The sequence below is a fragment of the Ictalurus furcatus genome, chromosome 6, assembly GCF_023375685.1.
Source record: "Ictalurus furcatus strain D&B chromosome 6, Billie_1.0, whole genome shotgun sequence".
Classification (NCBI taxonomy): Eukaryota; Metazoa; Chordata; class Actinopteri; order Siluriformes; family Ictaluridae; genus Ictalurus; species Ictalurus furcatus.
In genome coordinates, this window is record NC_071260.1 from 26,903,590 (window position 1) to 26,918,630 (window position 15,041).

Sequence of the window (15,041 nt, forward strand, 5' to 3'; positions counted from 1 at the left end):
TGACTTCTCAAATCCATCTGTGAATATGAATGTGGATCATTTCTTACTAATTTCCAAAACAGGTAATCCTTTTTATCTATGTGATTTACTGAGTACATTCCTCTTACAAACATATCCTAGAAAATAATAATTAGAAAAATATGCTGCATTGATAACAGAGGTATTCTTACCAGTTCATAGTTAGCAGTGGGAACACAGGAGGTTGAAACCTGAAATATAATGAGGGGAAAAAAAAGTGTTAAAATATTGGCAGTATACTTAACAAATGAGACAACCCATACTTCTGTAAATTTGAAAACAGCGACATGAAACATGAGACTGAGATTCTCATTCTAACTCTCATATAGTGTAAAAGATTGTTATGCGCACTGGACAGGAGGTATATTTATCTAAAATATACTACAATCCAATCCACAATCATCCAAAGAAAAAAAAAAGATTCCAAATATTCCGTCCTTCGCTATTTTGCAAAGGAGATTGGGAAGTCAGTGATGTTTTAAGGCGATTTGTGTTTGCAGGAGCTCATGATCTGCTGACTGTAATAAGATTAGTGCTCTGGATAATATCATCACCAGTCTGTGTGCCTCCAATGAACAAATGACCATTGTGCTCCATAATCAGGATAGAGAAGAGCTTGGCTGTAATTAGAACATTAAGATGAACTATATGGTAACAGATCTGGATATGAAGACGGGCCCAAACAGGATGCACAGTGTCAGCTCCCTGCCATTCCTGTTTCCGCTATTCACATCACTCAAGGACCGACGTTACAACGCAGGACAAAGAAGGTAAACAAAAGCAGCCTGGGTTGAATAGTGCTTATGTAATCCCATCCACGCACTTGCACATTCCAACAAGTTCACTCATATATGCAATGAATATATAAAGCAGATAAGAGCTCTCTTTAAGGATACTCCGGGAGATCTCTATAAAAAGTGTATACTCATATAAACATACATATTTTAACTGCCTGGCTTTAAGGTTAAATTCTCTGTGATTATTTGACAGCCCTCTTGGGTGCAGTATCAATAAGATAAATCAAGATCTCACATGCACCACGTTCTGATTATATGAGATCTGTTTTCTTAGGTATGTACCTCTGATCTAGGATCAGGTATCACCTGAGGACAAAGAACGTAAACAAACTACCCCGTTCTCCTCCAAAGTCTTAATTGGATACATTGAAAAACAACCATGCTAGATGAAGATTATTCATATCAGTCTGTTTTTATTTGCTGGACAAAGAAGAAGTGGAGTGAAATTGGATTATTCTGCAAAATGGGTCCAAAGAAGCTGCAGTTGTTTAAAATTCCACTTTGACAGCTACATTATTTAAACCATTATTAAGACAGGATTGGGTGTTCTTTCATTTTAGAACACCAACAGGATGTTTTGAACATAAGTGGCTCCAGGAGAAACAGGCTGAGAATGAGGAGTGAAAATATTTCCTACCGAAACATGTTATTTCAGCTGAGGATGTGGGTGTGTGTGTGAAATACATAAACACTATCAATCTCTAGCTCTGCACGGTTTCAGAATATCTAAATGAACCATAAACACAATGGTTAGAACAAATATGAACAATAGTAAATGAAAAAGAAGGGTACTTTTTATTTTGGTTTCAGCATTAGACATGCAATGTGACAAAACACTGAGGAAAGTGTAAAGTATAAACTTTTGTATAGGAAGTGTCTTTTCCTTTTTTTTTTTTTTGGACATATTGTGCCCAGGTTATGTACCTCTCATTTCCTGTCATCACTCACCTTCATTACATACAAACTTTAGGTGTTTATAATTACTCTGCAATTTATACGCTCATGCCTTAAATATAATCTCACTTTCAACCTATTCAATAACCTACATACCTTTATAGGGTAGAAAAACTACATTATTATATCTCCTTCAATCTTTCCTCTAGCTTATCTTTCTCCACAAGTCCTGATTTATAAGTATAACAAACATCATCAAATCTAATCCCACAATGGAACCACCATGATACATTCATTCATTTATTTATCTTCAGTAACCTACAACCCCAATTCCAATTTTCAAATCTCATAAACCCATATGTTATTCACAAGAGAACATAGAAAATATATCAAATGTTTAAACTGAGTAATTGTACCATTTTAAGAAAAAATTAAGTTAATTTTTAATTTGATGGCCGCATCAAGCCTCAAAAAAGTTGGGACGGGGGAAACAAAGGCTGGAAAAGTAAGTGTTACTAAAAAGAAACAGCTGGAGGTTAATTGGCTACAGGTCAGTAACAAGGTTGGGTATAAAAAAGAGTAACTTAGAGAGGCAGAGTCTTTCAGAAGTAAAGATGGGAAGGGGTTCACCAATCTGCAACAAACTGTGTCTACAATTTGTGGAACAATTTCAAATTAATATTCCTCAACATAAAATTTCAAAGACTATGAATATCTCATCAGCTACAGTACATAATATCATCAAAAGATTACGAGAATCTGGAGAAATCTCTGTGCGCAAGGGGCAAGGGCGAAAGTCAATATTGCATGCCTGTGATCTTCACGCCCTCAGGCGACACTGCATTACAAGCAGGCATGATTCTGTAATGGAAATCACTACATGGGTTCAGAAACACTTCTAGAACTCATTGTCTGTGAACACAGTTCATCGTGCCATCCACAAATGCTGGTTAAAGTTCTATCATGCAAAGAAGAAGCCATATGTGAACATGATCCAGAAACGCCGCCGACTTCTCTTGGCCAAAGCTCATTTAAAATGGACTGAGGCAAAGTCGAAAACTGTTCTGTGGTCAGACGAATTGAAATTTTAAATTCTTTTTGCAAACCATGGACACCACATCCTTTATACTAAAGAGGACTAAAGAGGAGAGGGACCATACGGATTTTTATCAGCGCTCAGTTCAAAAGCCTGCATCTCTGATGGTATGGGGGTGCATTCGTGCCTATGGAATGGGCAGCTTCTGGAAAGGCACCATCAATGCAGAAAGGTATATACAGGTTTTAGAGCAACATAAGCTTCCATCCAGATTCCATCCCATTTTTACTTCTGACAGACTCTGCCTCTCTAAGATACTCTTTTTAAACCCAATCCTGTTATTGACCTGTTGCCAAATCACCAAATTAATTGCAAAATATTCCTCCAACTGTTTCCTTTTAGCAATACTTACTTCTCCAGCATTTTGTTGCCCCTGTCCCAACTCTTTTGAGACGTGTTGCGGCCATCAAATTCAAAATTACCTTAATTTTTCCTTAAAATGGTACATTTTCTCAGTTTAAACATTTGATATGTTTTCTATGTTCTATTGTGAATAACATATGGGTTTATGAGATATGGGTTTATGAGACAGATCTTCAAAAGCCATTTTCTAGCTATTGCAAGGATTTCAATAGAATAACTGCATAACAGCCACTAGAGTGGACACTAATTCTTCATTTGAACGCATGCAGTCCACTGGAATAAAATGAAGGTAAAATTATTTTTTATGCCTAAAAAAAACACAGAGAAAAATCCTTGATCAGGATTTCATAATTCATGCAAGGGTTAAGGGGTCGCCCAGAGTGACGATGCCAAAGGTAAACCTAAGCCCAGCACAGCACTTACTCTGGCTTATTTAATAGACACTGTGTTTAACATACAATCCTTTGCCTATTTGAGCTATCCGAGTCTGAATTCCATCACCTGGATCAGATCTGCCCTCAAGTCCACAGTGATGACAGCTCCTCCACCTGAGTCATTCCAACACCTTGTCTTGGTCCTAATATAGAATATTGAGGGAATATTGAAGGCCCTATTTTTTTCTCCCTTTTAAAGTCGTCTCAAATGGCAGCTGATATGCAACCTTTATCTGGGTCCATAACCTAACTAAACTGGTATGATGTGGGTACAATATGGAAATGTGCTGTGCTCTTGGGACTGATATCATGTCTTGAGCCAGTGGTGGCTCACAGATTAAGATTCTGGGCAAGTGCTTTCAAGATTTAAACAAAAAATCCCAGAACATGTGTGTCACAGTTGGAGCCTTGGCACTTTCTTTAAACTGCTCAACTCTTGTAAGTTGTAAGTCATTTAAAAAATGGCTGCCTAATAAAATGAAGGTAAATCTATGTATTAGGACATGACAGAACTTCTGTTGTGTCTTTTATTTAATGCACAAACACTTTACGATTGTAGACATGCTTCCAAACATCAAGATAGCTACTGAATATCACTAGAAATATCAAGTTACACAATTATTGAGCTGAGAAGACTGTCATAGTGAACGCATGGTGATGGACTTGCATCCCACCCAGGGTGTATTCCTGCCTCGCGGCCAATATTTTGGATCTGCCACAACTCTGCCCATGATAAAGCAGTTAGATGAAGATGAGATGAATGAAAGAACACTATCATACTGTACGGTCCAAAAGATCAGCATGCATGTCTTAACCCCTACTCATTAGTCTGCATCAAAACAAGACATGGGTGGATTCATTTAGTGGTGAGTTCCACCCACACGCATTTTAGAGATTCTAGACCATTTCTTACATTCCAACTAAGTATAGCACAAAACCATGCTCCTCCTCAGCATCAGTACTCAGAGCTGTTCCAAGTCTATGTGGAACCCAGGAGCAACCCACTGAACAAGGGCACAGGTGAATGGGCAACCACAGACCTATCACTTGGCAACCACAGCTATGTAAACACCCAAGAACTATTCTGTGGTGAGAGAAAGAGAGGGTCAACATTTTCTCACACAAGGAGAAAAGACAAGCTCATGGTTAGTGTGGTTTATCTGAGTCACTAAGAAGCCAATTGCAAGGACAGAAACAACCTGGAGATTTATTGGGTTTTTTTTCATACTGAATCATTTTCTCACTATCAGACTAAAATATCTCACCATCTCTCTCTCATCCTCTGCACTGAACTGGAGTAGGCCAGCTAGTTCATGTTCCTCACAGCACCCCTGAGATCTCTGAAAGCGTTTATCTTTATTATGTGCCTATGGCTTAAGGGCTAACCAGAGTATTCATGAGAACTGAGATCTCCCTTAAAACTGCTGACATGTTTCCTCCAATATCCTCCCTCCAATTCTGTTTCCATACTGAGTTGCATGTGTTAAGGTGGAGCCCCTTGTACATATTTTCCAAACCACACTAAATACTCTAATCTAAGCCTCTAATTAGTACCATATTGCCCAGCTTGCCCATAACAATACCCAAAAATCACCTGGAAATGCTGTTTGCTTGTAACTATGTAACTCAAACAATCTCATGGAATCAAACAGAATTAATCACAAAGGCAATCAACAGCAGAAGAAACAATATATTTCCACATAAAACACGATTAGTTGATTGTTACAGTATAAGCATTCACAAATCATGTTACTAAGAAGAGCTGCTTTGCATTGCATTTGTAGTTCCTTTCCGTGTCTGTCAGTTGACTAATCAGCTGGCTGGGATCAGGATTTTTTTGAAGGGTGGAAAAGGGAAACTGTGCACCAAAACTTTGTAATCCTCTTGGCTAGCTTGCACTGCAAAACAAAGCCTCTGTATTTTCTTTGTGAGGAAAAAAGAGGGTGGAAGCACATGTCTGATGCTATCAGAGTGTACAAATGAGTGTAGTATAATAAGGGGTAATTATGTTTTGGCATTCCTTACATGCTTATGTTAACTAAATTAAACCAAGATCCACGGTATATTGAGAACTTATACTCAGAAAAGTATAGCACACTTTAGCTACTCTCGTACTTTCTCCAGGGAAAAACGCTGTCTTATCTCCAAATGTTTAGCATCTCAACCTCAGCCAGTTCAGGCAAGTACAACATAGATGTGCTTGTTTTTTTTCCTCCACTGTCCCCTGAAGTCATGAGTACTGTAGGAAATAAGGCTTTGTTGAGGTCAAGTCATGGCGGACAATAGAAACATGGCCAATAAGATCTTAGATCTCCACACTTGCATAAACACACAGGCTTTTTTTTCCAAGCAGACTTTCATGTTTATCCAGGCTGAAATAATCCATGCGTCTGGCACGCCATTGCTGAAAGGTGCTCTTGCCAATATTTAAAGGCCAAATCACATCCACTTTCCATAACCAAAAACAGAAAGATCACACAAACACAGGTAAGGTAGTGAGTGCCAAAGGGAATAAAAAAACACATTTTTGTGAATAAATGATATCCATGGGATGACATGGAGGCTCAGCCAAAATCCTGCCTTCTTGACTGACAGTACAACCCTCCTCTCCCTCTCCCACTTGTTTACCCCACTCATATTCTGCAGTGAAAAACATGAGGCAAGAGCCTTCTTAAAATGGTTCTGGCCAAAAATTTTTGAGCACAAATGCAGAGTGTGTTTCTGAAAGGTATTTATTGGTTTAGGTAAAGGAAAAATAATAAAAGGGCATTTTACTGACATGATGCACTCTAGTCATTATTTTAATTTATGAGAGCATAATTTTTTTGTATTATATTGGTGTTTTGTACTAATATATTATTTTTCATCTGTCTATTGTTTATTATGAAACTAGGTTAAGAAAAGGATGATGCCCAGATTTTTTTTAAAGCTATATGATTACATGGTGTCACCGTGATCCGCATCAGGACAAGTGATGTAGAAAATGGATGGATGGTTGATTACATGGTGTTTGAAAATATGTTGTGCTTTCATCATCTTTTCCTTGACCCAGTTCCCGAATAAATAAATAAATAAATAAATAAATAAAAGATAGATGATTAGTTACAGATGAGTGTATTTCCCCCTAATGACAGGACTGATTTAATAAAAACACATTGTTTTTATTCCAGAAAATAGTTAATGAGGTAGGAGCCACCCACAGCAAAAGCCAAGCATTTGTCAGTAGTACTGTAGTATGATTTTTAGTCAGAATTTATTCAAACTTTACCTATTGGCTTTAAAGTTTGGTAAACAATCCAGGACACAGGATGTGACATTTTAGCGGAGGTGACATAACAATGTTTTACACATAAAGAAAACACTATAAAGGCCAAGATGAAGGTTAGCCTTGGGCTTCAATGCTCCATCCATGTACCAGAAATAATGGTACCAAACTGTACTGTTGCTGGGGTGGTACCACCAAGAATACATACTGTATATCTTTTGTATGTACTGTATCTTATATCTGGAAATGTGACTAGAGTGTCCCTTCAATATTTTAAGGTACATAATTGGACCTTAAAGACCTCCAGGTCCAAAACAGGTAGCTGGGTACATGGGTACCACCGCAGCAACAAGGAAAAGTATGATTTGGCACCTTTATTTCGGAAATTTTGGTGCATCTGATTCCAACCAAACACTGGTTTCCAAATTGTGAATGCTGCAATGTGATTGGGTATCTCTGCTTTTGTGTTTGAACACTTCTTCCTGCCGGTTTTGGACAGCAAAACAAAATTTTAAGCAGTGTAAATGAGATGATCGCAGATCACAAGATTGTGATCAATTGGACTGAAAAAACTTCATGTTTAAAAGTTAATAGAAAGTGTTGTTTGTAACAGCTAGGCATGCGCAAGTAGGTTTGCACAGTCAGTCCAACAACTTCGTCTTGTGAAAGTAGGTGGTTGAGGGATGCAGTATGTAACAAATAATACCAGACTCTCTAGCAGTAGAATGTGAATTAAGGCAACAGTTCATCCATAGTCAAAAGAGAGACTGAAGACAATTATTGAAACCCAAGAGCTCTCTAAATAGTACAAGTGAACAAAAACAGAGGATGAGGTCAGTCAGCTCAATTTACATCTCAGTCCTACTTTGCTGCCTTATATACTTCTATACACCCAACCTCTTCCAGTTTACACATTGCTAAGCCTTACAAAAGACTGACCACCTTACATTTGTGCGCGTAATGACAGGCAGAAGTGGCAGGTTGAGGCAAGACAGGAGTGTCAGCCAGTCAAAGTGGCATTAAGTTCTCTGGAGTGGAAGAGTTATGAGCTGGAGAAAAACCCTTAATGGGCTGGTGAGGACTTGCACTTCACTTATGGAGGTTATTGCCATTGAGATAAGTTATCATGAACAGCTTTGCTCCAACAAATCAATCGTCTTTATGGATGTGATACTGTCTCAAACAGAAATAATAATAAAATAAAATAAATACAGGTTTCTCAGTTCTTACTATTGAGAAGAAGAATGTTGAGATAGTTTGCTATGGTTAGATTACATGTTACATCGAACAATCAAATATTGTCTGCAAATACATGGTGCACAGGAATAAAGTTGTATACAGTGCTAAATGTTTACCTAGAACTGAGAACAACTCTCTGAGCCAACAAGAATCTTTCACACTTTGGGTTAGAACAACAGCTTCCATAGTTTAGGCCTCACTGATGTTGTATTAGTGCATAGATGGCTTTCCTGGTATTATTTAACTGCCAGGTCCATAAATCAAATTCAAAAGCAAACAAGCTCCAAGCTGAATTCTCCAAAATGGGCCTGCTTCATATGAACATTCCACAGAGAGACGATGTCTGATAAGAGTTTCATGCACATGGAGTTTAGGACAGGGTGGGGTCTGGGGTTATTGGGGCAGTGTAGAACTCTTACCATGCCTCCCATTCCTATGTACCCCCAGCCACCCTCAACCCCCTTTCTATCATTCCCAGAAAAAAATATTTTACATTTTGTTCTGCAATGCAGGGAGTGGCGTCTGTGCTGCACATGCTCAATGATGCACCATCATAAATCCTTCAGAAGAACATAAGGCCTGTGGCACAATTTGCCCCAAGACCAGCAATCCTGCTTTGGGATAATTTGTGAAAACAGGGCCAGTGTGCGTATCATCAATCAATCCAGGACAGAACGAGTCTCCTGAGACAACATTACACTGGGGCTTGTAGCTCACAGAACCCCTCTTAGCTTGGCTCCCATTCTCATGACAGAAGATGGATAACAGACACATCTAGGGTAGAGTGGATCAGGCCAAGCCATGGTCTAAAACATCTAATCCAACTTTAATATATGTTCTTGTCTTCATGATAAACTGAATGAATACGGGATGTTTACTACAGGTCTCCAGGCAACAGTTGTCTGAAACACAGCACTAAACTGTTTTAGTGCTGCCTACACAGGATGGAAAACAACACAGAGGGGAAACTGTCATGCAGTAAACAAAAACAGAGTCACGTCCAGCCGGTGGGAAATAAAACAGGAATAAATATCCATGTGGTGGAGCAATGAAAGGCCAAACTATAGCACTGCTCTCAGAGTAATCGTCTCTGATCGGACATCTCTGATTGGAGCCTCCCACAGAACACATGGAAGCCATTGGGATATGTAGCCACCAGCAGATGACAGAGTGAGCTATGTGGGTGAATAGCAGTATCCACATTGCTTAAATTCATACAGGCTAAGTGAGATCTGACTGGCAGAATCAAATCGATCAGTCATGTCCAGCTATTTGATGGAATTTATGCTGAACTTTGACACCAGTATGATAAAGTTCACATTGCAGTCATGACACTAGAGTTTCATAACCATATCAAAGTTAATGTAGAGTAAACAATTTCGCAGAGGTTGTGGCCAGTGCTCACTATTTCCTTGGCTGCATGGTCAGTTTAGGCTAATGTGACATCACTTCATAATAATAGTGGTAAAGCGTTGAAGAGTGAAAAAGCGCTAGATTATGAGTTCTGACAGTACAGGCAGACCACTCAACTGGAATGTCTGATTAATTACTGAGGACAATGCTCCAATAGGCCTCAAATGTAAGCTCCTCATCAAGCTGGATGACCACAGAAAACCAAGAGATCGGAAAAGATAATTTTCCTTGTTTCCAGCTTGACCACTTTCTTATAATCCATTCAAGACCAACCATTCTGGCTGATTGCATACTGCAATTTTGAAAAATCAGCCACTGTCAAGAAGCATAATATAACCTTTTCTTTAAGTTAAGTTACCACTTTGTTGTTCATGGAAGATTCGGTCAATCATTTGACTCTGGCTGACTATACAGTATATAGAGAACCGGTATTTCCTTTGTTTGCTAATAATGTCTCTTTTACCCATTTTTGAGAGAAAAACAGTCATGACAGTAGCATTACTGATTGTGGTTTGTATTGCCTGGTTGTTCTGGCTTTGGCCATAATTGGAGACCACAGTGGGTAGTTTGTGACCACAGACCATTAGACTTTTCTTATGATTAATGTGCTTCTTTTAGTAAGTGAGTTTGTATCAGCATAAGCATTTCTGCTCATAAAGCAGAAACACACCATGGACCACCATACCCCCTCTTTGAGCAGAATTGGCAGTCTGTATATGAAATGGGCTCAAAATTAAATTCAGGATGTTTTCACTAATCCTGCCCCTAAATGACTTCCTCTGGCACCCCTAGCAATGCTTGAGGTTGCCAAGCCTCTAGAGCTGATGTAGAGCCATTTTCTGAAAATGTTCAGAACAAAAGCAAATCCAAATCCATTTGCCTTAATGAAAATGACTATATGGGCAGGGTGAAGCTAATATATAAAAGTATAGACCTGACATATCATATCTCTCCAAAGCAATCGTCACCCTCTCTGGAATTTAATTGCACTGCAAACCCATCTGTACAATATTAGCAACGGAACTGAGTAAATATATTGGCTATAAGACAATCAAGGCTATACGTTACAGCCCCAATTGACCAGCCAATAGCGCCAATACTTTACACTTGGACATGAGAGAAATGCCAGACACTCTGATGGAGTGGCTATGAGGCCATCTTATCAAAGTACACTTACTTTAAACAAATCTTAACCACAAATGCACTGACATTAAGTTGCTGAGCCACATAATCCTCTGTAAGGAAGTAACCAAGCCACTATATTTCCTTCCCTTCCCTATACTGTGCATAAAACACTTCATTTATATTCCAAGAGCATTTCCAATTTTGTTTCTGCTCATGTTTGCCATTTGTATCTCTCTACTTTCGTGCCTCTCCATCCATACAGCACTTCATCAATGACAGATTTTGTGCTGTGCCTTTCTACCAAACTGCACCCATAAAAAGCACAGAAACTTATGTCGTTGAGTAGGAACAGAGCCGTGAGGACGCACTTCCAACACCTCCCAACAGCTTCTCCTGCACGGGAATGTCTGTGGCATGCATTCCTGCCTCTACCAGCAACTCATCCTGGCCCTTAACACATTTACAAGAAGGCCTTCCTTCCTTGCCTCCCTCCTGTGAGAGGAGTAAAACTGAGTGATGCCTTATCACCTCTGAAGATTTCCTGCTAATTTACTGTGACCTTGTAAAAGTATGACCTTTGCCCATGAAACACTCCTCACCCTCCGACTCTGATGGATTCTGAAACTTTTAAGTTGTCTTGTCTGGACTCTATCAGCTGGCACAGAGCTTTCCCATATTCACACAACATGTCACTGGGGAATTCGGACATCTTTAAGGTATTTTCTCAGCATGGCTTGATAAAGGCCACCAAAGTTCTTCGGACAGATGTTTGGGCAGATGTATCGAGAGAAGGATCAGACCAGGTAATGAGGAAGTAACAGCACAGAGGAGTCAAATGGAGTCAAACAGTCTACAAAAACCTCGCATAAAGTATCATAAAACTGAACGATTTCTGCAGCCTCATAACAATGCTGTTATTTCACAAATGAGTAGTAACGGAGGTTGGAGAAAAACACTATCTTTTCTATGAGTATTTATAGAATCTTTTACAGAATCTTTTATAGAATGTTTTACCTCTATATGTGCGTAAAATAGTACACGTTTTTAAAAAAAATCCATCCTATAATCACAATGTGCAACTATAGCCAGAAGATTTTCAAAGAAGAGTAGTTAGTATTGCCGAAATTTGGCACAGGAATGTAAACAAAGTTGCAGAACATTCAAACAATCAAATTGATGTCAACCAACACAATTGAATTACACACTTGCACAATGACCTAAAATTAGTTTCACATCAGGTTTCTCTCAGTTCCACCTGTTTAGAAAACAGACAGCATGCTGATGTGTATGAGTAATGCCAAAACGAGGCAAATTTATATTTTACTGGCAGCTTATATAGCATCACTGAATATCTCCGCCATGGGATGAAATGATCCTTGAACTTTCATAATGGGCCATTTCTAAACACACATTTATCAAACAAAATTTCACATGGTACAACCTAAAGGCAATGAACTTTTGCCATACTGTCTCCCACCATGTCTAGGAAGTTGTTCTTCATATGATGACCTCACGACTCTTAAATCACAGATAAGGCTATTCAAAAGTTCTCCACAGTTCACCAACGTCTCATGATTTCTGCATCATATCTATTTCCTTTCTCACAGAGGAACACCAGTGAATTACATGGCTTAAAATGCATTACATTTGACTGTTGTGGAACCAAGAACTAGAACACCATGAACCAGTCATCACTGATTACATACTAACTATATACTGTAACATTTTAGATTCAAATCTCAAGTGGCCATTATTCACATTATTGCACATTATTATCAGGTGAGTAACCTAAAATCAGGTTCCAGGAAACTAAAAGCTATTAGTAGCCTCTATTAGAATACCTGTTCCTTTACATACCTCACACATTGGTTTATCTATCTATCAGCCACCAGGGATGTTTTATTGCATGAGGGAATGTGTTATGACATGCATGGTTGCTGTGCAATGCATGGATACAGCTGGTGAAGAGAAATGCTCAACACAAAGCCAACATTACAGTCCATCTTTGGACCCCAGCCAGTTGATGTGCGGCTTTCCCATGCTCACGGCAAGCTAGAGTACTGTCTGAGTAAAGCGGTATGACTTTTCCGTTTCTTTTCTACGTCTCTGGTTTATGTTTCTTTTGCCCATTCAAAACTGTCTGGACAATGATGGCTCTACTGGAAAACTAGGGAACAGCAAAGGAGAAAAAGAGTGCAAACATACTGTAAGTAGCACAGCAATGAAATGAAGTGAGTCAGAACGCTACCCTTATGAGAAAATGATGTGGCACATTCTCCCCAGTCCAGATTAAGATTTTTGATAAATGTGTTCCAGCACAGATTCAACGACTCTTTCCTCCCTTTATTTCAGCTAAATTAGTCATAATTGCATGACAGGCCATGTGAAAAACATGAACCCATGAGATGTTTCCCATAATTGAATGCAAGCAAAAGAGAAGAGGGCCTGGTTTTTGGTGTGATAAGTGGGTCTATGTTAGCAGAATACTGAATATATATATATATATATAATATGGGTTTTTAGGGTCAAGGTGGGATGTTTGGGGACCACGGCAAATTTGTGGATGATATTTTACTCAAAGGTGCATTACATTGATGAAGTCAGCATAACACATGAACATAATTAAGGTCCTTCATAATGGAGATGTTAAGATTACTTATACTACAGTGCTGATCAGTGCTAAAATCTGATTGGGTAGAAAGTGTTAATTAACTTTATTTAACAACATTTGGGACAGTAGTTCCAGGGACAAGGTTTATGTTAATGTGCTCCTTTATTAATTTCTATTATATTAATATGCTGCTTCATTCGTTGTTACTATAATTTCTATAGAAACAGCTTACACAGGGGACTGGTATGGTAGATGCTCCACATAAACAGAACATATATAAGGAAAAAATATAAATATTATATAATAAGGTGTGTGCTTTTATTGGAAAAGAATAAACTTCAGCAGTAACTATTCATGTATTACTCCACCCTGTAATTGATGATTTACCTAGAAAAACATCCATGTCCTGATATCTCCTTACATAAATGACCAGCACCATCAATGCTCCTGTTTGACACTTTACCATGTCATTGTGTAGTCTGACCTTCAGGCCATGCGGCGAATACTGTTGAGTTTAAATGCAAGAGTGTAGGAATGGTGTGAATACAGCACACTGACTAATCTATTTGTCTAACAGTGAGAAACAAGCACAGACACTCAGACAGCTAGTAGCAAACAGCATGCCGCAGGGGGACGCCTATTGTCTTCCCTTTAACAGCAGCTTTGTCATACTGTCAGGCACAGTTGCTACAGTAAAAAGGAAGGACAAACCACTCGCTGTTGTCACAAATTAGCCCTGAGTGCCCTTACTGTGGGATAACACTCTCACTTTCACCCCAAACAATACTGATACTTATAGCAGACACAGCATCTAAAGTTGCACTGGGGAATGCCTGCCCTGGGGCTGAATCCTCCATAACACACACACACACAAATCACTGACATAACTAATGTTCACACAGAATGCCAGAATGAGTCCCAGAATAACAGAATCACAAATTTTGTATTTAAACGTGTATTGCCAAAAACAAAATGTAAGATTAGTGGATAAAATAAATCCATGCATATAAAGATTTTAAGCAGATATGCACAATAATCCTGAGTATTTTTAACTGTCTAACCCTGATTAATATAATTGTCTAACCCTGATGAATATCCAATTGGATTTTTTATATTTTCTAATCCTATATACTACTAATGTATTTATCCAGAAAATACTTGAGTTGACTAAGAGAACACAGTTCATATACATACACAGAGGACAAAACATTTATGTCACCATAGTTATAATGTCACAATTCTCACAATTTATCAACAGAAACTCTCCGAGAGTCGGCTTAGTTATTAAGAGGATATCCACGTTGGCTCAGTATTAAGTACTGGCTGATACCTTCTGATATTGGTATTGAATGTAGAAAAAGTGTGGTTCCTATTTTTAATTCATCCATGAAGCCATTCTCAAGTATAACCAATGAATCTCCTCATATGAGATGATATATAATATCTTTACCATTACAATGCAAGTACAGTCACCTTGACGTATTACTACCAGACAGTCTGAACTCTTAAAGGGTGACAAGCATTTGCAAAATCATAGTAAACAGAATGAAATGAGACATACACTATTTCCCTTAAATTGTGCTTACTCATTTCCATATAAGCCTTCAAGATACGTTCCACAATTACTAAGCAAGAAAAAAGCCACCGCAATTACTGTACCTCTGTCCTTCAGTTTACCGGCTACAATCCCACGCTTTTCCGCCACAACTCACATCAACAAGATCTCTACATGCCGACGTCCGTCCTAAGCATGCGCAAAGCCTCACAGATCGCCGTCTCCTCTCCC

At 38.7% G+C, this 15,041-nt stretch overlaps 1 protein-coding gene across 16 annotated transcripts in view; it reads right to left on the bottom strand.

Moving 5' to 3' along the window:
* The window catches only part of tns1b (tensin 1b), a 265,947-nt gene that overhangs the window by 86,287 nt on the left and 164,619 nt on the right, over nt 1-15,041 (bottom strand). For 13 of the 16 annotated variants that reach the window (XM_053627379.1, XM_053627378.1, XM_053627392.1 and 10 more), the window contains one exon: nt 171-209. In XM_053627379.1, coding sequence (XP_053483354.1) covers nt 171-209 — 39 coding nt within the window. Of the gene's footprint in view, nt 1-170; nt 210-14,914; nt 15,004-15,041 lie in introns of those variants that run through there. The other 3 variants (XM_053627390.1, XM_053627387.1, XM_053627388.1) reach the window with 2 other exon arrangements.